Raw genomic sequence first — 27,086 nt, 5'->3', positions numbered from 1 at the left:
ATGCATTATTGAAGGTCAGTATTTGTGATGGGATTCATCAGTTTTCATCTGAGCTTTGTTCATTCTCTTCACACTGTTGCCCAGCTCACATGATCTAAGCAACCACTCCCAATTGACAGACAGCAGGAACAATGTGCACTTCATTTTCCCCCTAATTTCCTTTTTTAAGACAGACTTCTTTTCATCTTTGAGCACAAGTTTATACTTCACTGATTTTATTCAGCTTACTATAATCTTTACCCTTAATGCAAAAAAGTCATCTGCTATGTGAGTTAAATGGGGAGAATACATTATGCATGCAACAGAGAGAATGCACTGAGTTAGATCTTAGTAAGCATCTACATCTGCCACTCAGTCATTGCTGATAACATTTTTCTTGAAGCCATATATATTCCAAACTTTGGTTTAAGAGTTGGGGCGAGGGGGTGTTGTCACTGAAGTAAAAACCACCAAAAACTGAGACAGAAATACTGTAGTGTTTCTACCTCTAGCAGTGTAGTACCTGTATTCACTAATTTCATACAGAAAAAGCATGCAGCTATACAAAAAGCAGAAAATCCTTCCAAATTCATTGTTTCATAACCAAGTGAAAAAGCTGACTATGTAAACACATCAAGGTTGTACTGACTATGGTCAAAGGAACAACAAATGTAACATACCATCTAGAACTGTTGTTCCTGGGAACCTTGAGACACTGAGATGTATTAATGTATAAAACGGAACAGGTATCTTGACTTGTTAATGTGATTAAGTGCTATCACAAAGATTCTACAATACACAGGACAAAAACATAACACATTTAGCCAAAGCATGCTTGTGCTGTGGCCCTTTGGCATTTTATCCTTGAATTTAGACTAGCCTTTGTGTGCTCTGAAGTGCAATCTTGCTTTCCCCCTCTGTGATTGGTCAAGAAGCTGAAAGTGATCAAACATGCAACAGCACAATAAAGGCTTGAGACTTGGTGAAGGATAATAAATATTCTTTCCTTCCCCCTGCCTTGAGCAGCTTATTTCCACCCTAGTATACATATTTTTGGAAGATGTGCTAAAGATGCCAGTGGAGAAAGTGTGTAATTTTTACAAAATGAAGGATTTAATATGCACATATACATTTTAACTCCAATAACAATCTCCCCAGCATTCCTCCCAAATGTGTTGATAACATTTTTGATGATATAAACATGAAAAGCAGTAACAACTTTTTACTTCCAACCAGCTTTTTATTTCCTCCTTGACTGCAGACATTTCTCTCAGCATAATCCCAAGCAAGGTTATCCTACACTAGTGTTTGACAAGTTCCTATCATACATTCCTGACGTAAGGGGTGACGACACATTTGCTGTTAGCCCACACCAAGTGCCAAGGGAAACCCTAACATGTGCATAAGCTTTCAGAATGGGACATGGAACATTCTTAATTAGTACTTGGTCACATTTACATTCGTCATCTCAGTTGAAAAGGATCCCCATTAAAGCCTGAGCTTTAAAATAGGAGCCTGAAAAATACAATAGCAAAATTAAAGGCAACATGGCAATTCTAGACAGTGCACTTGAAAGAACAGTATTGATTTTCTTCTTTTTTTCCTGAAGGATGATAGGTACAGAATCAAGCTTAAAATCGGGCATAAACCTATTAAAGTTATATTTTGTTTATTCTTCTTTGGTAAACTTTACTATCTATGTAAAGCACTTAACATAAGGTCATTTTCATAGTCCTGTGGCACCATGTAAAGTTCCTCAGGCACCTTCCTGTGCCAAGTCAAAGCAGGTACTGAAATGAGTCCTACGAGTGCAGCCCAAGCACCTTGGGCACGCAGGGGGCAGCTCTCTGCCCATCCATCAGCTGCACCACCTGCTTCTGAACCTAGGCTGCAATTGTTTTCCTCCGCCTTTACCCAAGAACAGTCACATCCAAAACCCAACATCACACCCACTATGGGAGCACCCCACCCTCAAAGGGAAGTGCAGGACTCACCTCCAGCATAGAGACTTACCAGTGTAAGTATGCACTGTAATTACGGTGGGATAATTTCCTGACATGCACAAACAAAACTGCCTTCCCTTGGAAACGGAGCACATGTGACTTGTACAAACAGGTATGTTGGTATGAACTATCACTGCCCATTAACCTGCTTCCTCTGCTCAGCTCCTCTGCTGCAGGGGACTCTCTGAAGTCTGCTGGTAGACTTGCTCCTCTGAAGGCTCCTGTAGCCTGCTTCAGTCAGGCTTTCATATTCCTCCAGCTAGTCCACACCATTTTGACTCAATCAGGTTAGAAAAGACAGTATGAGTAACTCTACAGAGAGCAACTAAATAATGACAAATAGTTAAGCGCATCTTTCATCACCTCAGATGGATGTGGATCCCATCAAGCACCTGATCAGCCAAGGATATTCAAAAAGTTCCTTCAGATTCACACTGGCTGTATGACTACATGAGCCAAGAAGCTCATTAAACTTCAAGTTTTTGCAAGTGTCTCCCACTGCTACAGCTTAAAAAAAAAAATTTAAAAATCAGGTATTAAAATTTTGAATGTCATAAATGCAGAGTGACAGTAAAGAGGGATGTCAAAGTTGCATATTACTGTAATTGAATTTATAAACCTAAACTTTTAAAATTCAAATATATATTCAAATATGAAAGTTATAGCAATTAGAAGTGTCAAGGAGCACAAAGAGGTACAACTTTGGAAAAAGCTTCTGGGTTTTATGAGAGTAAGATATTTTGTAATACTATATCCAACAGCAGCCTCAAGAGAATTTTATGAAAAACTCTGTTCACAAAGACTACACTATAACTGGACCATCAGAATTTTTTTCCCCCTCACATTTTTTGAGCATCTCCACAAGGCAGCACCACCAGTACCCCCTGACCCTTTGATGCAGAAATTTTCATTTCAACAGTTAAATACAGTCACACAACAAGACTCAGTTCGTAACGTGTCTTATACTCACAGGTGCAAAAAATGGAACAAAACCAGATCTGTCCTATTATACGCAAGCATTCTTCAAATACAAAGAATTAATTTTGAAATTTCAGGCAGCATTCCTAGTCTAATCTCGTGTTAGACAGTTTGTTCGTATTTTGCTGAATTGTCTTTTAGAGAAACATTTAAACCTAGAATGAAACATGTTGCAAAATTTTGATGTACATGGATTCTGCTAGAGATTCAAAACTTCTGTCATTTGAGAATGCTGAAAGCTTACAAATATGGGGTTTTCTTGGTACAAGAGAAACCTGTTTAAAAAAGAGTAGTGCTGCTAAATGGCAATTTTTAGAATTAACAACCACCAAATCTGCATGCATCCATGCCACTGGTTTAATAACAACTGAGTTCAGCAGACTCTTAATCAAAGTTTTTCTAAAAAGGAGAACCTAAATTACTAAAACCCAAGTAATCCTAATCTTTTGAGTTCATAAACTTGAGCACACTTCAGAACTCTGAAAAGTGGCAATGAATATCAACAGCAGATTTTACATTTCTTTTGGCCTCTTAGCCTAGGCTTGCCATTTATGTTTGAAAGATGATGCATTCAAATTACTAGTCTCTACAAATGTGAGGAAACTTGAGCTCTACATTATAGGTGGAAGTTTTCTGAACCAAGAGTGATTAATGCAGTCTGTAAACCAGAGTCCTGTTTTCTCTCAGTGCTTTTAAAATCTGTGTCTGTCTTGATACCACCAAGGATTTTGAAGGCCAGTGTTCTAAGTCTTGCATGCGGTTTCCATAACAAGAATTATGTTTCAATTAATTTCTACTGAATGTGTTGTCACATTTGTAGGAACTCAGTTCTCACTGAACTGCTATTTCCAGAGCCAAAGTGTCTAAAAAAGTCTAAAGAGACATCCTTCAAGTCTGCAGAAGAACATCCAATGATACAGAAAGGGCTCCTCTCCATATGTTGTCAGTGCTCCCACCTCTCATTATACACACACTTAGCACCCTCAAAAATACTAATTGAGCACAAACAAGATGTTTTAGACAGTCAAAATCACACATCCACACAGCAGCCACTGTGAACTTTATTAAGAAAATAAGTGTTTGCCAATTAAACTGCAATGACTTCACTGACTTTCCCATTTACTTGTAGAAAATCAGTTCTTTCATAACGGCTCTGGAAATCATTTATTGCCAGGTAAATGCCGAATCCCTGGCTGTGTATGGTCTGCTCAGAACCCTGTCAGCTTTACCATGAAAGGTCTATATACACCTTTGCAAAATGCAAAGTCAGCAACACATCTTTCATTCAGGCAACAAAGTCATTTTTGAGGCAGATGTCACACTAGCCAAACAGCAAAGCCACCTTTACATTAAGCAATCCTTTCTATCATGACAGTTCCACAGATGAAATGTAATTTTTGGGGAAAACAATCCATAAGGTACCAGTCACAAATTCTCTTCATGTAACTATTTAGTCAAGTCTTATTTCTCAGGCAGGAGAGGCTGAGCTACAATGAAACACAGCATGGTGATTTATCTTCATGAGAATGTCCTGTTGCCAATGCATCTGCTTTTGCCTCCTTTGCTTTTTATTACTCCAAGTAGTCCTGTGCAGTAAAGTCAGAACAAGGCTTCTTCATTCATCTGGAGTCAGATTTATATCCAGCCCTCTAAGTGACTCACACCACTGTCTGTACACGTCTCTGAAAAGTAGTTCTCAACTCCTAAGTAATCCAACCATCATAAAGATATTTTCCAATGTCTTCAACTCCAGAAGTTGTTTTATTTTCTTTCTCATCTTGTAGCCATGTAGCAGAATAGCATTGTCATGAGCTATGTATAGTAGGATTTAATCCTTATTAATAGCTTCAGTAGATGGCCCGAGGATTTTTAGTACTGTAGTAGGCTTCACATGCAGCTACATAAGCAGATTCTGGGAAGAAATCATCATGGTATTCTGCTAAAAACCTGAGAAGAAAGCACACCATAAAAAAGAACAGAATATGAAACATTTAAGAGAAAAGCTATTTTCAAATTGATTTTTAAGCTCAGCAAAAACACAGCCTGGGAATTAAGAACTATTACTCTTTGAAATTTGGCATACAAAGAATTTGCCCTGTTTTTTACAAGTTTCATATAGTGAGAAACAGCCTTTCTCTAGCATTCCGAAATCCAACAAGCACTAAAAAAAAAAACCCTCAAGCTCAATAACAACAAAAAAAAAATCTGAAAGTTAAACCTATACTTGGAAAAAGAATTCAAAGAACTAGCACAGAAGGAAAAAGTTAAGATATCTTTCTGCAACTTCTCTAAGTTACCTGTTCAACACACTCCTTTCATTTATGCCCAATCCAGTATTTTCAGGTATCACTTTGTCGGTATCTTATACAAATAGCCAGAAGCCATTAAGTCAAACTGTATCTTTTAAGGCAAGTAAAGCTATGATTTTTCATATGTTTTATGTGCCTTTAGGGTCTCCATCTTCCAGGAGTACCTGATTTAAATATGGGTTTCAATGCCAAAACACATCCTTAGCAAATTCAGTTTCTTTAGTTCCTATTTCTGCAAAATGGTCTGCAAATACTATTCAAACCACCAAGCACACAATATTTTATAATGCTTTCCTGCTCTGCTAACACACAACAGTTTCTCTGATTTAGGACTGAAAACGAAAATAAACAGTGCTGCTATGAACACCAGTAACAAACAGCTAAAATGACTATAAGCTCTCTGCTCCTTCCTTTGATTTCACAGACACTGAGTATATAAATGGAGGCAAAAGGGCAAAATTATTATTAAACTCAAGATTACATTTAAGCTGTACTTCAGAAGAAAACACAGACCTTCAAAAATACCTGGATATTAAAGATCAGCATCAATAAACATGGCAAAATTCTAGCTACATGTTTTAATAGTAGGAAACAAAAGAAACAACAGAAAACAGTATCATTTACAGAATCTGTGTTATCTCAAGAAACAGTGGCTGGGGTGACGATTTCACTATTGGAAGCTGAAAATATCAGTTTTGCATAGCCAACACTTTGGACACAGAACGTCCAAATTAAAAAAAATTTTCATGTAAATGGCATAAAAACTACAGGTCTTTTCCAACACACTCACTGTTGCACTGCCTGAACTAGGCATGTCCTTTGATCTCCAGAGAGCCAAAGCATCAAAGAACACTGGCAAGATCCTCTAAATGAAGCACTTTAAATTTAGTAAGAAATGTATTAATTGCTCAGAGCTCATAGAAAACAGTGACAGTACAAAATTGCAGATAAATAAAAAGGGGTTGATTTTCACTCAATCCTTGCACTTGAACACAGGTATCAATTACTAAACTGGAGGAATAACTAGTTACATTCTATTAATTCTAGAAAAAGTAGTGAGAAATAGAAACTCTTTTAGAAGAAATCAATCCTTCATAGTGTCACCGTTAATTTAGAAGGCACATTGTCAGCTTCTTCCATACTTCCTTATTTCACAGCAGCTCTGCAATTAACAGTATATACAGGGTCCTAAACGGTTTCTGATTACATTCTGTAAAATGTTTCAAATTATAGCAATTTAGAAGCTAATAAAATACCCAAATCACCAACTATTATGACCTCTGATTTAATTTAGCTACAAATCACTTTCTAGGATGAGGGGTTGATATGAAGCAAGTGTGGAAAAGTCTCAAACTTAACAGGCTTGAACCTAACTTTGAATGCATTTAGATTGTATACAGTTAAGACGAGTCACAAGTGGTATTTAATTAATAATTGTTCATTAACACACATTAGTGACTCCAAGACATTAAAAAATTACAGGGGCTGATGAAAATCTTAGCATCTTTGCATAACATTCAGTAAAACACAGTACTAAGAGCTAGATCATACAAGGGAATATGTTTTAAAAGAACCTTCAGAGGGCATTTGGGTAGCTGATAGTTCCAAGAATTTTAATGGCAAGTAATGGGAAACAGGTTCACTTTCTCTTACAAATTTCCTGACTTTTGCTGAAATCATCAGTCATACGTGCCAGTTTGGTGCATGTTAAAGTGACAGCTGGTACAGATGAGAAATTTAGCTGAGATGGTGTGCCACAGCTACAACTCAAAAAAAGGGCAGAATGCACACAGTCAAACATACATCTCCCTGTTCTTCATGTAACAGTTGTGAAAAGCAAAATACCCCAGAGCTAGCAAACAGAAATTATTTTCTGCAGAGAAGTAGAAGAAAACTACTGAAGGAAGACAGTCAGCCTCTTTCCCAATCCCTTCTATACCTGCATACAAAGAGCAGGGGCCCTTCTGAAGCTGCTATTCAAAAGACATCACAGTGCAGAACACTGGCACAGAAATATTAAGAGTCTCCTAAGACTTTTGCCTACCAGATATTTTACTATTGCTTTGCTCTTGGACAAGCTAAAACAGCACCAAGATCAATTACACTGTTACCTGAAAGTCATGAGCCAAGATTTAAAGACAGAGGGAGCTGTAATTAGCAGACAGAGTATGTTCAGCAACAGATAGAAAGCATATTGCTATCAAGCTATTCAGAAATTTTTTCATTATTTTTAACTTACAAATCTGATCCATTCAGTCACCTGTTGCATTATTGCCTTTTTCATTTTTATACCTTTTACAGAGTTCATATGCATACATCTACACAGTGAGACTGCTGATGAGCAGCCAAGTTCTGGGATGCACAGTCCACATTGATTTGAGACTGCATGCATGCATGAATGTGCGCAAAAACAAACTCGTGCTTTATACTCATGCTTAGAGAACAGAGGTAACATGGCACAATGCAGTTATTTTCCTCCCTACCACAGGTTCCTAGAAGGGCAACACTTCAGAAAGGTCTAGAAGGGATGGAGACAAGGGAAAAAGATGTAGGCAACTTAGGAATTCTTCAAGTTATGTTCTGATCTTCAAGTGTGGGTGTTTTTAAGCAAGCAATAGCCTCACAATACACTACCATCTGAGTGACTTATACAGGCAGATTTACCAAAAAGAACAACTGAATTATCACTGTTCACATTAGAAGGCCATTTGACACACGTCATGAACATATCTCAACAAGAGTCACTGAATTAGTATGAGTTTTTTTAGGAGCATACTCTGGTGGGCCTTGCCTTGACACCCCCAACAAAATTTATTACTGCAAGTCTCTGAATGAAGAAAAAGAATTATTTTAAATGTCAGCTACCATCACATGAATAAACTTAGGGACAGCCCAGAAAGTGTGAAAATTACAAAGAAAAGAAAACCTTAGTTTTTCGAAAGACATCCTCAGCCACTAATGTACAAGAAGACAGTGTCCAAAGGAAAAGTTTCCAGGAAGGTGACCTTACACACTTCTGCTACAGAATTTTAAAAGGTAAGCAGATGCTTTGATGAGATCGGTGACCTGTTTGAAAGGCTACTGTAATGATCTATCTATTTGCTAGAAGACCATTATGATTCCTAACTCTATGAGTCACCTCATCAAAAGAAATGTCACTTGCAGATTAAGAAGTTACCTCATCTCTGACACTACTACTCAAATGCAGGATTTGAAAACTAAAAGGCTTCAGGTTCACAAAAAAGCATATGCCACCATCTGACCCTCACCCCTTCCCAATTTATAGGCCTGTCTCCATCTGGAAAGCTGTTCAGGGCAAAAGATGACAAAGGCCATCATAACCCCACTGCAGTCAACAGAAGAAGTGAATTCAGGTTTTAGATGTTTGTTCTAATACCCAACGGTTTTCCCAAAGACCTTGTAGGAAAACTGTCCTACAAGAGCTCAATACAGGAGTCCTTGGTTTGTCTTGAGGATGAAGACCCTGTGACCAGGCCAGCACAGGTCCCTAGAGCTGCCTTCTAAAAAAGCTACCATGACACATTTAAAGTACTTGGGGCAACCTCTACATGTAGATACATGATCCAAACCTCAGCTATTGACTAGCAATAAGCTCATTTAAATTCCAAGGCACCTGATGATTTGGAAAGCAGAAGGAAGAGAAGCAATCCACATGGAGAGTTTCAGGAACAGTTTCTGGCAATGCAACAAACCCTTAGTCAAGGACAATAAGCACCAATGAGCACGTTCTGCAGACCAAGCAGCCAACAAAGCCCACTGAAAGCAAGGACCTGCACAATACCAGGTATTCACTAAACATTCTCTAAACATTCCACCTAAAGGTGCCAAAAGAGAGGGCCCAAAATGACAATTACCTTTCTACTCAACTGTGCAAAGATAATTCCTTCAGTTCAAAGTATTTCAAAACTTGGAAAAAAATGTTGCTTTACGTGTTTGTGCACTCTAAACCCACATCTTCATTTACACTCAGAAACTTGATTTTCTCACATTAAGGTTCCAATTCCATTAAGTTTTCTAGTGTGTCACCACCAAGTAACTGGTTAATCCAAAAAATTGAGAGAAAAAACCCCAGTATAATTCAACAATATTAATCAGTTAATAATACAATGTAAGAAACACTGGCACAACTGCATTCTTTTCCATCTTTCAGAATGTGACTTTTAATTACTTGCCCTTTTGCAACTGAAGCCACAATGACTCACAATGAACAGGAACTCTATCACAAAGCAACTTTGCCTAACTAAAGATGTCTTCTAATCCATTCACCATTTGCACTGCTTAATTTTTTCATTCTCAGACACAAATAACCTCTCATAATTGTACATTAGCACAGACTAGTGGTGATAATTCACCACTGCAGTTATATATAATAAAATTACTACACTCAAAAAATGCTGTCAGCACCAGAGATCTATTTCTTAAGGTTACTCGAAACAACTTGTCATCTTTGTAGATACGCATTTTGTTATTACAGTCCTCTGACTTGGCTTCCTTCGCAGAAAAACTCAACAGTATCAAAATATTTTTCTACCCATGGAGCAAAGCGGCACAACAGATATAAGCGGATTTCAGAGCGTCGGGGGAAAAAAAAAAATGAGATCTAAGCTTAAAGGAAATACTGAGTTTGAAATACCTGTGGGTTTTTAACAAAACTAAATTATTTGACTATTAGCTCTCCATAATCTGAACTAATACACTGGCCTCATCTAAAAAGAGACTTATTAGAAATTTTAGAAGCAATATTTTAGAAGTATTTCGTCACTTATTTATTTCTTTGTATTTCATCAAAGTCAAAATATCTGTCTATGCCTTTTTGTACCAACTCATTTTGCCTTTTTTCCCAAAATGCAAATGACATTCTCTGAAATTACCTCAGTGAAGATGGGTCTTGCTCTTGTAAAAACAGACATACAGTATCCTCCTCCTAACTCTCAAGAAGCTTCTATTAGTTAATAGACTTGGGAGGGGGCCTGTGATTCCAAAACAGTTTTCCAAGCCAAGGCTGTGTGCAAATTAATGGAAACAGCAAAACAGAAACAGGCACCTTCCTGCCAGTCATTTCTCACCACTGAGGCAACCTTTGGAGGCTTGTTAGACACCTTACAATGCCAGGAAATTGTAAAATAGAGCATATGCAGCATTATATTTCAAAAGTGGCTGAAATAATGGAATTAGTTTAAAGCTAATACTTCCTCTTACTCTAAAGCTATTAAGAGGCAAGAAGATGTAATCAGGGGTCTTTCACTAGTCCAATTACCAGTTAGCACCAGCTAAAGCATTAGCTCCCACTGCTTGGTCCTAAAGACTAAATGTGCACTAAGTGAAATTCAGTGAAACCAACTGGTATGTGTATTTTAGACTGCAAGTACTATGAATCATTTCAGAATTAAATAACTGAAGATTCAGAGTTTTATACTTAATTTGAGAATCTGATTTTCTTCTGCAAATTCTATTATTATTGAGAAATAAACTTTCCTGTTCTCCATGAAGAAATTTTCATTTTGCACACTTGTAGAAAGCTGGACTAAGCAGAGTGTAGAGTTTCTACTTAACAAAAGATGAAAGTCAAAAAGATGCATGTCATACATTCCTTAAAAATATATGTTGTCTGGGAAATTGAGAAAAATCTTGTCTAGCAGCAGTCTGAGGGCATGACTGGAAAATATTATCCATGTAGCATCTCAAAGCTAATTTAATGCATCTATCATGAACTAAGTAAACTCAAGACAACAAGCTCCCAAAAAAAGTATTACATTACATAAATCTCAGTTTCTCAGCCCACAGGAGATTAATAGTATAAACAGTAAACTATAAATTTTAGCCACAATATCATAATTCAAAATTACATCAGTATCTGTGCAAGAACTAAATCAGTTGTGTACTGCAGGAAAGTTTTATTTAAGAATACATAAACTACTAATGCTTGGACTACTCTACTAGACATCAAAGAAGATTCAGGAGTAGTTTAATTAATGCAAGCAGACCCATCAATCCTTTGTCTGCTATTAGAGCAATAAAGAAAAGGAGAGTACTTCAACTTCTCACTCAAGTGCAGTTCACTACAAAAAAAAAAAAAAAAAAAATTAAGCAGTCCCAAGTAAACTGGCTGCTATCACCTATAGCATACCAATATTGTAGGGAAGATCTTACTGTTCAAAAGTTAAGCCAAAACAGAACTGATATAAAATATTTATAATAATCATCCATTAATCCTTTAATTCCCAAAAAGGAAAAGACAGAATGTGAAAATTTAAGAACTAGTACTGATGCCTAAAGATTTTTAGCTTTTTGTATCTTTCATGTATTTGTAACTTTGTAGATTGCTAAAGCATGGCTGTTGTTTCTAGTAATTTTCCTACCTTTCTTCCCTACATTTAGAAACTATAAGCCAACCTTACAGTGTTTAGTCTTACTCCAAGAAAAGAACCAATTACACAGACATTCTGTTTTCCAACCAGAATCTAGACCAGACATAAAAAAAGTGGGGCAAAAGAAACCTCTGCCTTCAGTGGGGCAGGACCCCAGGGATTATTACCTAACCAACTAACCTTTTAATTGAACAGTATATGGTAAGTATGCTAATTAACTGACTTTATAAAAATTGTGGAATTACTATACCACGTGCAATTTTCACCATATTGTGTACCTGAAAGCTTTGAAGTAGAGGTTTGCTTTTATATTCACTCTAACATTGTTGGGAACATCTATTCTATTTTCCAGACCTCGGTAAAAGATGTCACCTCAAACTCAAGTTGTCTTGTGATTAGAAACAGATAATGCAGAACTATTTCTGCGATAAAAATCATGCACAAACAACTGTCTAGAAAATAATCGTTTGATGACTTTCAATGACAAGCAACAGATAATGCAGAACTATTTCTGCGATAAAAATCATGCACAACTGTCTAGAAAATAATTGTTTGATGACTTTCAATGACAAGTGGCATGAAGAAATAATACCCAAATTAAAATCTTTCCAAAGCACCATGTGAATACATTTTGAGAAAAAAGTATCTAATAATTTGCACTGGTTTCTGTTGCCCAGTAGCATAGCTGACAAGGAAAGTAAACTAAGTATTTATTACAAAGCTACCTAAGATCAAATGCTTCCTCCACAGCAGTAACTGTAACTTTGAAGCTTTCATGACATCGTCAAGAAACTGCTTGAAAAAACACAGCCTTCAAATATTTTGCTGTAACAGATACGTGATAGCCACATTATTCTTGCCTTGTGGGGCTCATTTTGGTTTTGTTGTAGCGTGGCCTCAAGGACTGAAGCACATCTCTGGTTAAGTGTTTTCTGAAAGGAATGCAGGTTGTGTATTTGGAGGACTCTCCACCATGACACAAAGTATGGAAAGGGGGAACTACTGAGAGATTTGCTTCAAAAGCACAGTTCTATCTCCCCTAAAAATGCTGACGTGGAAACATTATTTATTTTATTTCTATTTATAGATGACTACACATTTTAATGAAATGCTCAGATGGAAAAGTACAACACATACACATACTATCACTAGAAATTTCAGTTCACTTAAACAACCCTTTGCCAATAAGCAACCTTTATTTTATGAGATGTAGGGACATGTTTCTCCTTTCATCTATTCTAATCCATTAAAGCTTATCCATAGAATAGATATAAAAACATGGTATTAAAGACACTAAAGAACAGAGATCTGCTCTGATCAACACAGAAGAATTTGAACAGGCAAAAGTCTGATAAAAATTGATCTGATCCACGGTGAGTTAAGCTCCCTAAAAAATATTCACTTCAAGCAAAAACAATCTTCCAACAATGAGCTCTAATTCTGTCCTGTTTAATTTAAAGGTATTTTGAATGCCAACAAGGATCTGACAAAAGAGATGCAAAATGGAATCAGTAAAACTTGACAACTAACTGCTCCCAGAGAAAAACTGTGTATTGTAGAAACTTTGACATTGGAAATATCTTTTAGTTTCAATAAGCAATTGAAGTAAAAGCATTTTAAAGCTTTCATCTCCCTGATATCTAATGCAAGGGGTTTTTTTATGCTGGTGTTGTGTTACCTTTCCCTAAGTGTTTAGTTTCAATAAGCAATTAAAGTAAAAGCATTTTAAAGCTTTCATCTCCCTGATATCTAATGCAAGGGATTTTTTTTATGCTGGTGTTGTGCTACCTTTCCCTAAGTAGCTACTGAAGTCCCTGACCAAATCTAAGTTACAATTTCCATATCGGTTCCATTACCATCTACAACACCTTCTCCTGAAAGTTTTCCTTGGTAATTTTGTTTTCCAGTGTACTGATGGGGCACAACACAGTGCCAACACAAGATATCTAACCACATCCTCAATGTCATGCAGAAATACTAATGACAGTGCCTGATAGACCAATGGTGCAGGTATGACCTCACTGACTCCAGCGGTGGAGCTAGTGTGGTCACACAGAGTGGTGTACCCCTACAGAACACAGCACTGCATCAGAGAAACCTTTCTGTTCAAAGCTCAGTTAAGACAGACATTTAAGAAATCACTATAATTAAAAACACATTTTAAAGCACAAATTTCTCCCCTTGCTAATATTGATAAAAAATACCAATGCAGACTCTGCATTTCTTCATTAAACATGCTACTTAACCAAGTCAGACTGAACATTCTATACATATCAACAAACTTTCATACTTCAGGTCTGTATCAACATGTTATCAAAATTCAAAGTAGAAAATTGTGATTCCCTTCAATTGGAATTAAAAAATAAAAAATCTTATATTCATCTTTACTCAAATTGCTATTGTTTAAATGGCATACTAATTTTATCATAATGTTGTGGTTATAGAAAATTAGTATCTTATTTTAAACCCTCTTTGCCATTCCAGGTTATTTAGATCTATGTAACAATAGAAATACTGCTGTGGTACATTGTGTCACATTACCTCAGAAACATCTCGAAGTGTTTTACTAAAGCCTTTAGGTTTTTGTCAGGAAAGCACATCTTCCCCAGTATTTCTGGTAGTTTTACTGTGAATAAAAGAAATAATGTTTATACCTCGTCTTGTACATGCAACTTCAAATTACTTTTATCCACTACACAGAAAAGAATATAAAAACTTCTTCTCACCACAAACCCCACTTTTCCTTGCAAGCTACTTTTGATCTTCCAAAGCCTTACTAAATAGAAACGCTGAGAAGGTGAACGCTGCTGGGTTTAATGATGCTTGACAGTGTACTGGAAGTAACGTTGCTTTGCCTTTCTTAAATGAAGGTTTACAGAGCAAATAAAAGATAACTGAACTTATGAATAGCCTAAAAGTTCTAAACAGATTAAAATGTACATTCCTCCAAGAATAAAAATAAATTTAATAAAGCAAACAGAAAAATCACACGGATATCAGGACTGGAAAATAAAATATAAAGCAACTTTGATTGAGCGAATTTTGCATTAGTTTACCAAACATTCTCAGCAAATGTTGAGATCCATAGATATATGAGGGAGGTGGGGGTTGATCACTTGGTGGATAATTCTCTGGCATCAATTTCCAGGACAAAACCTACAGATAAAATACAAAAATACTGGTTATGAAAACTTCATGACATCATAAATAATTTAGACTATACAGAACTTCAAATTCAAAGATGAAATAAGTAATGCCAACAAAATCTTTTCTTACATAGCCGTACTCTGAGGTCCACAAAACTTTTAATCCTTGAATCTAGGACAGTAACATCCAAATCTGTTACCTCATTCAATTCGTTGTTTCTTCTCCCTTCAAAGCCAGTAAACACCGTGCTCCCTTCTTTGCTAGGAGTCAAAGTTATAGGTGAAGATGACCCGCTATGGACAGGGGTTTCTTCAAAACGAAAGGAAAAACAAAAGAAAAGAAATAAGGAAAATTTTACTACTTGTAAACTACTACTTGGAACTATAAGCCATTAAATGCATCTAAGGCCTGCTGCTAAAATGTTTGAAGTCTTAAACACTGAAATTCAATAAAGGTTATCTTAAAATAGACTTTCAGAAAAGCAGCTTATTGCATTCTGTGGAAAAATATACCAAAGTACAGACAATATTGCTTTGTATTTCTCTCTTTGGTAATAAGGCCTCAGAGTTAAAGAATTGATACAAAAATTTAATGACTTCCATTTCTTTCACTGAGTTTACAGCCCATTCAGCACTAAAAGAAGAACAGAACTTTCTGCCTTGTTTAGACCCACAATGTAAAAAGAAAAACCTACTTTTTTCCAGGTGCAAGAAGAGCTTTGGCATAGAAGCGGGGGTCTCGAGGTGCCGCCGTTTGGGCTGCGGGGACGCGCTGCTCTCTGACAACCTGTCACAGTTGGAGCTGTGGCGCGTCGAACGCCTCAGCGACTGCAGGATTTCGGGTTCGGCTTTTCGCCTCTTCGGCGTGGCTGGCTCCCCTGTGGTGGGCTGGCTGTCAGTCGACTGAGGCGTGGGTGGATTCAGCAGAGGAGGGCTTGGGGAAAGTTCCTCCTGATTTCTAGGAAATTAGGGCAGGTTTACAGAATTGAAGAGGTTAGGGCTCTAGCCGCAAACGAAATTCTTCTAGTTTCACAGGTCTTATTGAACACTTAATCAGACAAGACAGTCTCCTCCCAATAACTATTAAAGTTATGAGCTCTTCTATTAAGTTCTATTTTCCAGAAGAATACATCTCTTCAAATTAAAGTTAAAAACCATAAATACCACATTCTCCTGCCTTCTGAGATAAGGAATAATAAACTTCTTATATCTAACCTACCTGTTAGTATTTGTTGAGTTTTCTTTGATAGGAAGAAAGAATTTTGATGAAGTCACCTTCTTAAATTGAGCTTGTTCATAAGGATAGAGCAAAATTAAAGGAAGTGTGAAGTCAAAGGTTATTCTCAGCCCATCCACCATCTCTTTACATAGCTCAACACTAGAGGGGAAAAAAATTATGAATTTCTAAGTTGCATGGCACTATTTTTCAGCATAGTTGCATAAAATTGCTCTTTAATACAATCCATTAACATCATAACTACAATACACTGATTCAATCACCAAGTAATGATAAGTGATTAAGAACACACTTAAAGATGGTGATTGCTCTTGTTAACTTCAGAAATACAAGTCTTTTTAAAAGGTCTGCTTCATAACCTCAAACAAAATCACACAACTGTTGTATTACACTATTCACTAAACTAATAAAATCTACTGTAGAGTAAATAAAGTTAGTCATATGTTCTTCATATAAACATTATTTTGGTTTTTCAAGTTCACTACACTGAAAAAAAAGGCACCTGCCAGAAAAATAAGTACTGAACACACTGAATCTCTGTCTAAAAGGCATAAGCAGAATTTGACCTATAGCCACTAAGCTGCAGTTAAGAGATATCCATCTTGTGCTCAAGAGATATCCAGTGAACCAACAAAACCAGATACATTTGCATGGGAGAGCAGTTTCCAATGGTCTGCTCTGCTAATCAGAGCACTACACTTGGAGGCTACCAGGAATTTCAGTTTCAGGTCTGTGTGAAAGACTTACAAGGTTAGGTGACGAGTACAAGAGCTATCACAAGAACCAAGAACACAGAGTGCAGCACACCTGCAACACCTCTCACCTTTGTGAAGGTCTTCCCCTCTCATTATTTCAAGTGCATATATGTGTATGGTAACAGAATTTGATTCTGCCAAAATGATCTATGTTTGAAATTCCAAACTTCCAATATTTCATATCACCTACTAAAACTACTACACATGAATTGGGTTAGGAGACCATCATGTGTAGAAATTCCATAAATCTAAGAAGGTCAATAACCTTCAGTGTTAGAGCATTAAGGCAAATACAATGAAGATGTCAACTGAATCTCTCCTACTTAATGATCACTGAAACTATACCCATTTTTTTACTAAAGCACTGTTTTTATTGAGGAAGTGACTTGAGCATAAACGTGTAAAAATCATAATGTGTGTAAAACCTTCTGTTCATATTTCTGATATTTTATCTAACCTTTTGTTTGGGAGATTATACTACAAAGAAGGAAAAGTGTCAATCTGTCAAGGAATGAATGACACCAACATAAAAGAAGACACTCAGGCTAAAATATTGCAAGGAATAGCACAACTACACACCATCAAAATAAAACGCTGACACAAGTCAGGATTTCTCAATAAAATAACAAGATTTCATCCCATTGTACTTAGACAGAAGCAGTCTCATCTAATATCAAAAATCTTTAACATAAGAGAAAAAATCCCCAAAACAATCAAAAACCACCACACTGCAAACATGCATGGTCAATGCATTTGCAACGTGGTAGAAGAACATACAGCTCAGCTGAGAAAACAGACTAAAACACGAATTTCCACAAATCAGGATTTGTGTTACCACGGTTTCTCTACATACTAACTCTAGGATTTAAGATCGTATCTCCATTTAAAACAAATAAACAACTTGCACTTGGAATTCTTTTTAAGTGTTTGTAATTTTATCCTTTTTAAAACGTGAATCTATTCAAGTTTATCTAAGCAGGGTATTCTTATATCAGATATGAAATTCTCCACATTGACAACAGCAAAACATTCTTCCAAACGGATCTCAATATTTGCAAGAACTTAGATGATAGAACAGGATATTGATACTTTTGCATAATGACTTTCTAGTGTATAGGGACTCTCTCACTGATAAACAAATTATCAGTGTTACTCTGCTATAGTTAGCTGTCAAATATTTTGAGCCCTGTAAATAGTTATTCATTATGGTATAAGCTCACAGAAGTGAATAACCATAAAACACAGAATGTAAGCTCATTCTTCTTGTGACAACAGCAGTAGACTAAAGATTACTCACTTCTTCTCTGGTGGCACATAATGAAGATTCATATTAGCATGTGGAGTCATCTGATGGTGCCGAGACCTTTCATTGGCTGAAAAAGCAGCATTGATTGCGAAGTGTTTTACATATGACTCCAAAATGGTTATTATATTTGTCTGGCAAGGAAGCTTCACTAGCTGAAAAAGAAACAACAAATTAATGTCTTATAAAAACAGTAAGTTGTAATTAATTTAATTATTAGTTATTAGTTGTAACTTATCTACTGCATAAAGCAAATTCAGGACTGCATAATTTCAACCTTAAACTGCATTTTTTATCAGCATCAGGAGAAACAAGAAACATGGTCAGATTAACAAGTCTGCTGCATTTTCAGCTGTCAAAAGCAAACTGTATTCTAAAGCACAGTCAGGAACTGCAACAGTACACTGCTAAATATGACAAGCCACTGCTATAGCTATAGAGAACTCTACTCCCTACCTCTCTGTATTCTTCCTTGCCCTGTCTGAGCTCAACATGAAGCTAAAAAGGTGAAGTTAAAAACCTCCAGGAGTCGTATAAACAAAAACTACTTTTGACACCCTCCTCACACCTCCATGCACATTAGAGCCCCAACTTTTATTTTATACCCTTTTTCTTCTGTTAATATAGTAGCAGTCTTCCTCAAGCTTCTTTTTCAAGACTTCAGGAATTTCTATGCTTATTGCTCTTTCTTCCATGTCCCTTTTTGTATGAGTATCTTGTTCTTCTTTCTACAACAGATCAGTGAAAGAAAACAACATATGGGTTGTGAAAAAAGAACTTCAATAGTAAAGATACAAGTGGATAACAGCCTTAAACTATTTAACAATACTGCTCTTGAAAACATCTGCAAATTCATTTTCTTTAACTTTTTTTTTTTTTAATTTAGCGTTCTCTTAAGTATTTAACTAAAAAAACCCCAGAAATTTGTTAGGGGTTGCTGATTCAGATAATCCACACTGTATAGTTAAAGTCTACACATCTTCAGATCAACTGTTTATTGTAGAAAAATAAATGTTTTTTTTTCTTGAAAACAATCCTCTCTACGTTTTAACTTAAGACCAGGGTTGACATGCCTGTCTCACAGTAAAATACAAGACAAACATCCTGCTGCTATTAGGGTTTGTCTAACCTGCATAGACAAGCAAATTTTTACACCACCCACAAAAGTGGAAAATCTATTCTGCTACATTTTCTCCACTTAAGCCTTTTGTGTCAAATGAGAGGAGAAGAAACAAATGTGTATTTTTAGCATTATATCATACAGTTCTATAAGAAAATGACATTGTATAATTTTCAAAATCACAATCACAGTAAACACCAAGAATAAGAAAATTATGCTTTTAATTCCAGCTAAATTACCAGTTGTGGCCTATATTTCATCTACTTCTATTTTTCCAGAGTTTCAAGTTCAGATGTTTAAATTCTATTAACTTAAGGAACACACAAAAATACCATTTCTGTCCTCTCATCTATGTCACTTTCTTCACTTTTTATTTCTTCATCTGTTCCTTCATCACTGTCATCAGAAGAAGAACTACTTATAGCTGCATAAAAGAGATTTCACATATTTATTATTACATTACAGAGCTTATGACCAATTGGTTTGAGGCCTCAACACAAAAAACCAAAAAAACAAAAAACCCAACCCACTAAAAAACCGCAATTATCTTGTTATATTTAATGAGGATGAGTAATTCTAATTGAATTAAACATACATTATTTACAGCCCACTACAAATAAAAAAAACACATAAGATGAGTTAATAGGAAGTATTCTTGCCTCTCCTCTAATTGAAAAACACTCACTTTTAAAAGCTCTCTACATTCCTGAGCACCCACATTTTCATTGGACTTTAGTTCTGCACAGGGGATTAACATATTAATCATTCCATCAAAAGACACGAATCTGTGCAGCAGCAGTTCCCAGAACATCAGTTAAGTGCCAGCCAATGTTCCTGCTGGCTTTCTAGACACAAAGGAAAATGCAGGAAATTAAAAATCTGGCTTGAAAGTGAAATCAGCCAGTCAGCTGACAAGAAACAGACCTTTGTGTGAGGTAAACTGGGGAAAAAAAATAATCTTATTGCCCTCAAACACACACAAACACTAGCAGGGAAATGTTGTGTTTCCTAACATCAAGCAAAGAAATGTGAGGGCTTCTCACACCTATTAATACTACACTAAAGAAAACAGCATTAAGCTCTGAAATTGCTGATTAGAACAGTTGAGTAGAAGAAATTCAAGGAGAAGCATCTGGATTACAGGAAGAAAATAGATATTTAGAGATGCTTAGCATAAAAGTAGTTCTCACTCTTCATATGACTGCCTTTGTATATTTCAGGTAGGTCCATTACACTCTCATGGCAAGTGACACCACACACTTATCCCCAGGTCAAGGCATTCCACCAGTCACCAAAGGATGAAAACAAACTCACAGTTTTCGCTACTCTCATCATTTTCTTCAGCAGGAAGGCTTTTTAACACAGAGTCAACACCAGGCAACCTGCAGCGTCTCTTCTTTCTTCCCTTTCTTCTCCTACAGAACATAAAATGGTTCACTGACATTTGGGTAATACTATTTCATTCGTTTATCCTAACCAATTTGATTATGTGTAAATGCACAGGAAACCTATGTTTGCATTATTTTCATTAATTAAAGTTGAAAACATTCAGACAATGCTTATTCGAGAGTGGATTCCCCAATCTCTGTACACTACCTCGCATTCATGCTCTCAAGCAGATCCTCTAGCCATGGCTAACCAATATTAGATTATCGCCTTTGGCTCAAAAATACTTCAGGTTTTCCTTAAGTATTTTGCAAGTACATTTCTTTGGGAAGATGCAGATCCAATACACAGGCATTTCACAGGAATAGTTAACAATAACATAGCTATTGAGCTGTTAGTGTTTTAGACTGTTAATAACAATCCACAGGTCTCTAGCTTAGAGTAGCTCTCTAGAATGCACTGACTGTGTTATGCATATATCTATCACCTACAGCATCAGCTCAGATGCCAAGCTCAAATGTAGACACCTGGTGTATTTATCTGAATCTGAAAATCAATCTCATTTATTTTGAAGCAAAAGGATTTCTTACATGCGAGCCACAGCCTTCCGTGCCAATTTACGCTGTAATCTGCGGTTTTCGTCTGTATCCCGAAGAACATGATCTTCAGCTGCCCATCTATCCCAGCTAAGGACAGGTCAAAAGAAAGTAAAAAATTACTATGAATATATGCCACTCATGATTACCAATGAATTAATATACTTTAAGTCTACAAAGGACTTGTGTAGTGTCATTCAGAACATCTGCATCACAAGGTTTGGCCTCTTCTCTGTTCAAATGGCTTCAGCTCTCACTTCCATCTAAAATCTCTCAAGCTTTGACTTAACCCAAAACAGCATTTTTAGCACTGACACATACTATCAATCACAGTCAAGATGCTACACTCATGTACTGACCCTGATAATCAAAAAATTCAGAGCTATATTTAACAAAGCATAAACCTTTTATTAATGGAAACTTAGGTGCCATAAGTATATGCCACAGACAGATATCCCGTAAGGTTTAAACTCATCTCTATCAAACTGGTTCAATGAAATTTATGGATACAGACCAATGTCAACATGAGCAAGTATATTAAAGGCATTCACAAGAACAAAATTGGTCCTCTGATATTCTATGCAAAGCCTGTCCTGGCAGAATAAAACAGAAGAAATGAAAGAACTGAAACCACACATATAGGTTCTTACCTTCTATTCCAACCGTTAAAATGGATCAGATATTCTGGAATCTTTCTGCCTTTCTCATCTTTTCCAACAACAATATCAACAATCTGAAACAAATATTGAGTGGTACATATTAAAAAGCTTGAGAGAAAGTAAGCCTTTAGGTATTTAGAAAGTTTATATACAAAGAAAGAAAGAAACAAAAATTAAATAGACTTGATATTTTGCCAGTTAATATTGACACGAACAGAAGATAAGGATTATATGATTAGAAAACCTAGTTTTCTTGTTAGCTACTCCTAACATTGCAGACTGCTCACTCTCTTTTTACTATCCTCAAAGGTCTCATGCCTTCAAGACAGACAAAGGGAGACCTCAAACAGTTATGCAGATTTGGGCTGCTTACACTTTCTCCCCTGTGCTGTCTGCTCAAGCCCCCTAAGCAGGAAACACAGTTCTCTATATATAAACCTCAGAAATACTGCTCTGTTGAACACCACAGACTCTCAGCCACAAAAAACTAAAAGGTTTTGGGAATATCTCAGCCCTTGTTTTCTTCCATTTTCACAAACGTGCAATGGCCAGTCTGAAAGGGCCTGCACCTCAGAAGATATGGTGCCTGCACTTGAGAGACTTTCAATAGATCATTATCAGTACTTAGGCTACAGTGATGTTTTAATTTGGGTGTCCAGAATTTAAGAACTATTGATGGATTCACAGACAGTTCTACTGTTTAGGGTACTTGACAGTAAAGAAGAAAAGGTACTGTGCATTTTTGTACTCAGGTTATAGGTTTATAGGGATAGCAACTACAGATGCCAGGTTGTCAGGACATAGAAGTAAATGTACAAACAAAAGGGCAGCCCAAAATATTATGGGACAGTGGCATTCCTAATCAAAGATGTTTGAGAAAAGATAAGCACAACTCACAAACATAAAGTACTAAATTCATCAAGAATCCAGTTACAACACTTCCTTTTTTTATCCCTCTCTGTAACAAAAAACCACACAGAACTCTGTTTCTAAATCGGAGACAGATGGTTTAGGATTGAAAAATAATCTTGTGTACCAGTGATACCCTAAAACAACATTATTTACATAAAGCTCTATCATTACTCTCACTACTCTTAAGGTTAGGCCCTAATTGAGGCAGTCACCTCTTACTGCAACACCTATGGCCCACCGCGCACTGCTTACTCTCCTATTTCTGTATGTTCTCCTTCACCAGCGGTACCACTTACACCTTTCTGAAACGCAGAAGGGCGGGCAGTAGGCTTGGGAAAGCGTGGAGGGAAATAAATCCAGCTACACTACAAAACTGCAGGGGTGGCAGTAAGACTTCAGAATTACTTTGCAGGTGTTCAGCCGAGAACGGAAGGCGCGGAGCGCGGCAGACGCTTCCAGAGGCGCTCGGCGGCCCCGCAGTCTACCTGCCGCGACAGGCAGGCCCCATCGCCTCCGCTCCCCAGCGCGGGCAAGGCCCAGAGGCTCGCAAACAGCTGCGACGCGCACCCCCCACCCCGGGGCTCCCGTGGCGCGGGGAGAGAGCTGAGCGCCACCGGGGCACCGGCCTGAGCCGCCCGCGGGGAGCAACAACGGAGGAAGGCCAGGCCCGGCGGGGACGGCACCGCCTCGCTCCGTCTCCCTGTCCCGTGGCGGCCCCCGCACCGCGGCCTCCCCGCCTGCTCCCCCCTCCCCGGGCCAGCACCCGTTTCCCGCAACAAGTGCAGCTGCCGGCGGAGCCGCCTCCCCGGCCGGGCCCACAGCCGCTTCCCACGCCGCCTCCCGCCCGGGGGCGCGCCCAGCGCCCGGCGGGAGCGGTAACGGGAGAGCAGGAGCCGTAACGGGAGCGGGCGGGCCGCGCGCCGGCCCCGCCCCGCGCCCTCCCGCCCGGGAAGACGCAGGAGGGGGAGGCAGGAGCGCGCGCGCGGCCGGTCACCTTGGCATCATAGAGCACTTTGGCTTTGGTGGGGTCGGGCTCGAAGCAGAGAACTCTCTCTCCCCGGTGGAACTTAAATTTCATTCCCCGCGAGGTCATTTGTTCATCATGGCGCAAAGGAGACGAGCCCCGCCCGCTCCCGCGAGGAGGTGCCGCGGACGGCCCGGCCCCGCCCCGCCCCCGGCTCCTCCGGCGGGGGCGGGCGGCCGGGACGGAGCGGGGATACAGCGCCCGGCTTCCTCTGCCCTTGGTCGGGGAACGGCGTTCGGCCCCGTGTGCTGCGGGGACGGGCCGCCCGCCTGTGCCTGCCCGTGCCCGCCCCGCCGGTCACGCGGGGTGCGCGGCACGGGATGCGGGAGCCGGCGGCGGGAGGGGCGGCGGCGTGGGGGACGTGTCCCGCCGGGCGGAGGGGCGGCCGCCTGCCCTGGGCCAGGGGAGTCCCTGGAGGAGCCGAGAGCTCCCGGCCGTGGCGGCGGTGCCTCAGCGCCATGGGACCCGGGGCGTGCGCTGGGCCTGTGTCCGCCAGCGGAGCGGGATGCGGGTGAGGGTTAAGTGCACCCCGAGAAAAACAGCTGCCCTTCTCTCTGCTGCTGCTTCCCCTAAACATCAGCAGATATTCCCATTCCTCACCCTCTTTCCCGCGTTCTCTGCTGTGCGAAGAACCGCCCCTATTCCCAAGATGGCTTTGTGTACATTGTAACCTCCCGCGAGGTTTGTTTTGCTCTCCGTCGTTCTTTCAGCCTTCCTTCAGGAAAATAAAACCAGAAATAAATAGGGTGTTTGGATTAGAAACCCAGTCTGCTGTTTAATTTCAGATTCTACAAGCACACATATAGTGCAGATAATCAAAATCAATACACAGCTTTCTTGCCAGTTTATGCTGACTGATGCCTGGAAGGGACCTCATGGGGTTCAGCAAGGGGAATGCTGCAGTTTCCCACACGATGCTATTAGATGGTCCCTCAGGCTGTTGCAGTTTTTATGCCAGTTCTGGATTTCTACTTTACACAAGACCATAATAGGGCTGGGAGGCCTGGGCTTAGCCAGCCTTGTGGAAAGACCAGTTAATTTGTGATTATTTCACGTTTCTGAAGTTGTTTTTCTGCAGAAGCTGTTCAGGAGATGGATGACTCTAGACTGTGCAACTGTGCATACACTAGTTGTGCATATACCAAACTGTGCTAAGGGGAAGAGGATTTTGAATCCTCATATCTTTTTTCCAGTCACTGATAGCAAAGCTGGAAGCTGTAAGGAATGCCATGGGAAAGAATGTGTAGTTCTAATGTATTACCAGAAAGTTTCTGAAGGTAAAAAGTGATAGGGAGTACTCAGGAAACAACATTCTGAGAAGATGACTGCTCCTGGGATAGGATGGACTGAGTACTCAATTTCTTTTGATTCAAAACATACATATTTTTATAGTGGAAGTGGTAAGAAAAGCCTGTAAACCTTCTGCTAAGACTGGGTGGAGTGAGAAAAGCCAATTGATGGAAAAGAGTGAGAGAAATTAAGGTAGCATTCCTGAAATTGTTCAGAGCCCATTGATGCTAAAGTTAGGAAACAGGCTCCAAAAGTGCATGGATGCAATTCCAATTGCAGGAAGTGTTACTTAAGTTACTTTTTTTTTTTTTCCTTTGGAAGATAGAGCAAATGGTGTTGGACATTTGGAGAACAAAGCTGCTTCCAAGGGACTACCATGCTTTAAAAATGCAACAAAACAGCAACAAAAAAAAAAAAAAAAAAAAAAAAAAAAAAAAAAAAAAAAAAAAAAAAAAAAAAAAAAAAAAAACACGAAAACCAAAAAACAAAACAAGGAAAGGAAAGGAGAATCAGCAACTTCTGCTTGTGTCCCTGCCTCCAACACAGAAGAGAAGCTTCACACCACTTCTGCACAAACAGCTTATGTATTTCCACACTGCCTTCTAGATTCCTCCTTTTCCTTCCTCCTCACTGGTGTCCACTTGCAGACTCTGCTTCATTTTTGTCTCAACTTCTCCTAGTTCACCCCAGGTCACTTTTATGGCTCCCACCCAATCTACTCCTCAAATCTTTTGATTCTAATTTCTTTCTGCTTGGGTCTCCTAATACTTACATACAGCTCTCTGCCATAGCATTTGAGATCCAGTTGTTGGCCTGTCTACTCTCTCCCTGCTCCCATTCTGGGATAGATGCACATGTACATCCATCCTTATCTCCCTGAGCCACCTTGCTGTAGATAATCCTTGCCTGCAGATCCCCAGCCTTGTCAGATCTCCTACCACGGCTCCTCCTCTAGCAGGGCTTTCAAATCCCGTATGTGAGCTGTGCTTAACTAAGATCCAGCCAAAGGGAGATGGAAGAGAAGAAATGCTGGTGTGTTTATGAAAAACCCGTGATAGTGCTACCCAGGCAATGACTACTTCTAGATAAAATACAGAACATGGACTTTTCAAAGGTACTGGGTTCTCCATAGTGAAGACTGCCAAATGGCTGCCCAAAATCAAAAATATAGAGCAACAGACACTTGGAAAAAGGTGTTTGTGTGTGTATGTACATTCTGCCCATGTAGCACCTGCCGTGAGTTGTTCCTGCCACATAGAGCACATAAACAAAAGGCCCGGTATAGATATACGAGATTTAGCAAAGCTTGAACTACAGCTCCTCTATCATAGGCAGCAAGTCTACAGCAATGAGAAAGCACAGGCAGCAGAGCAAGGTCAGGCAGCGTCCTCAGGAGCGCCATCCCAGACACTGAGGAACAGTGAAGGGGGGTGGGTGGTGGGAGAGGCCAGCGGCAGAGTTTGCTAAATATTGCTGAAGCAGGAGATGAGCTGACCCACCACGTATTTTGAGGACATTCCCAGGACACTACATCGCCTCCAGGAAAGAAAAGCAGATTTACAGCTCCTCTGGGAGACAGAGCAGCCCGGGAGTGGATACTCCGGCCTCTTGCCAAAGTGAACCCAACGAGATCATGAGGGCTAATTCGGCTAATTCGAGGATGTATTTCAGCTGCGCGCCTCCCTGCAGGCTCAAAGAACACCCTGAGAAAGTTTTGTTCAAGGACAGGTTTTGTTCCAACAAGGCGCTGTGTTTCAACCACGCAACCCGCGGTATTTGTGAGGGGGAAGATGGAGGCGGCGCAAGGCTCGCTGGGAGCTGTAGTCCTGCGGCGGGCGCAGGCGGAGCCCTGGCCCCGCAGTGAAGAGGCGTCGGGGTCCCCTGAGGAAGAGAATTCCCTGCCTCGATCCTTCCTGCGCAGCGCACTGGGAACACCGAGGCTTGGGCTGTGCGGGGAACAGGGGTGCCTGCGGCCCGCCCACGATCTGCTCTGTGCGGAG

The 27,086-nt window shown here is 39.2% G+C and overlaps 1 protein-coding gene across 5 annotated transcripts; it reads right to left on the bottom strand.

Moving 5' to 3' along the window:
• Positions 1-3,974: 3,974 nt before the first annotated feature.
• Positions 3,975-26,830, bottom strand: MSL3 (MSL complex subunit 3). Of its 5 annotated transcripts, none has more exons than XM_041416477.1 (14): positions 26,586-26,830; positions 24,397-24,511; positions 21,852-21,934; positions 21,196-21,291; positions 20,534-20,634; positions 19,552-19,643; positions 18,705-18,827; positions 18,094-18,254; positions 16,024-16,182; positions 15,500-15,762; positions 15,005-15,114; positions 14,715-14,814; positions 14,200-14,284; positions 3,975-4,907 (listed from the first exon to the last, which is right to left on the bottom strand). In XM_041416477.1, coding segments are annotated over exons 4-14 (1,296 nt in total). In that variant the 5' UTR covers positions 21,198-21,291; positions 21,852-21,934; positions 24,397-24,511; positions 26,586-26,830; the 3' UTR covers positions 3,975-4,807. The 5 variants fall into 5 exon arrangements, with proteins under 5 accessions (XP_041272411.1, XP_041272409.1, XP_041272410.1 ...); XM_041416475.1 differs by having other exon boundaries at positions 24,397-24,507; positions 26,586-26,745; XM_041416476.1 differs by lacking the exons at positions 24,397-24,511; positions 26,586-26,830 and adding an exon at positions 23,767-24,040.
• Between the last annotated feature and the right edge of the window lie 256 nt (positions 26,831-27,086).

The sequence above is a fragment of the Onychostruthus taczanowskii genome, unplaced genomic scaffold (assembly GCF_017590055.1).
Source record: "Onychostruthus taczanowskii isolate IOZ18803 unplaced genomic scaffold, ASM1759005v1 scaffold52, whole genome shotgun sequence".
NCBI classification, from domain to species: domain Eukaryota; kingdom Metazoa; phylum Chordata; class Aves; order Passeriformes; family Passeridae; genus Onychostruthus; species Onychostruthus taczanowskii.
This window is presented reverse-complemented; position numbering and strand designations above follow the sequence as displayed.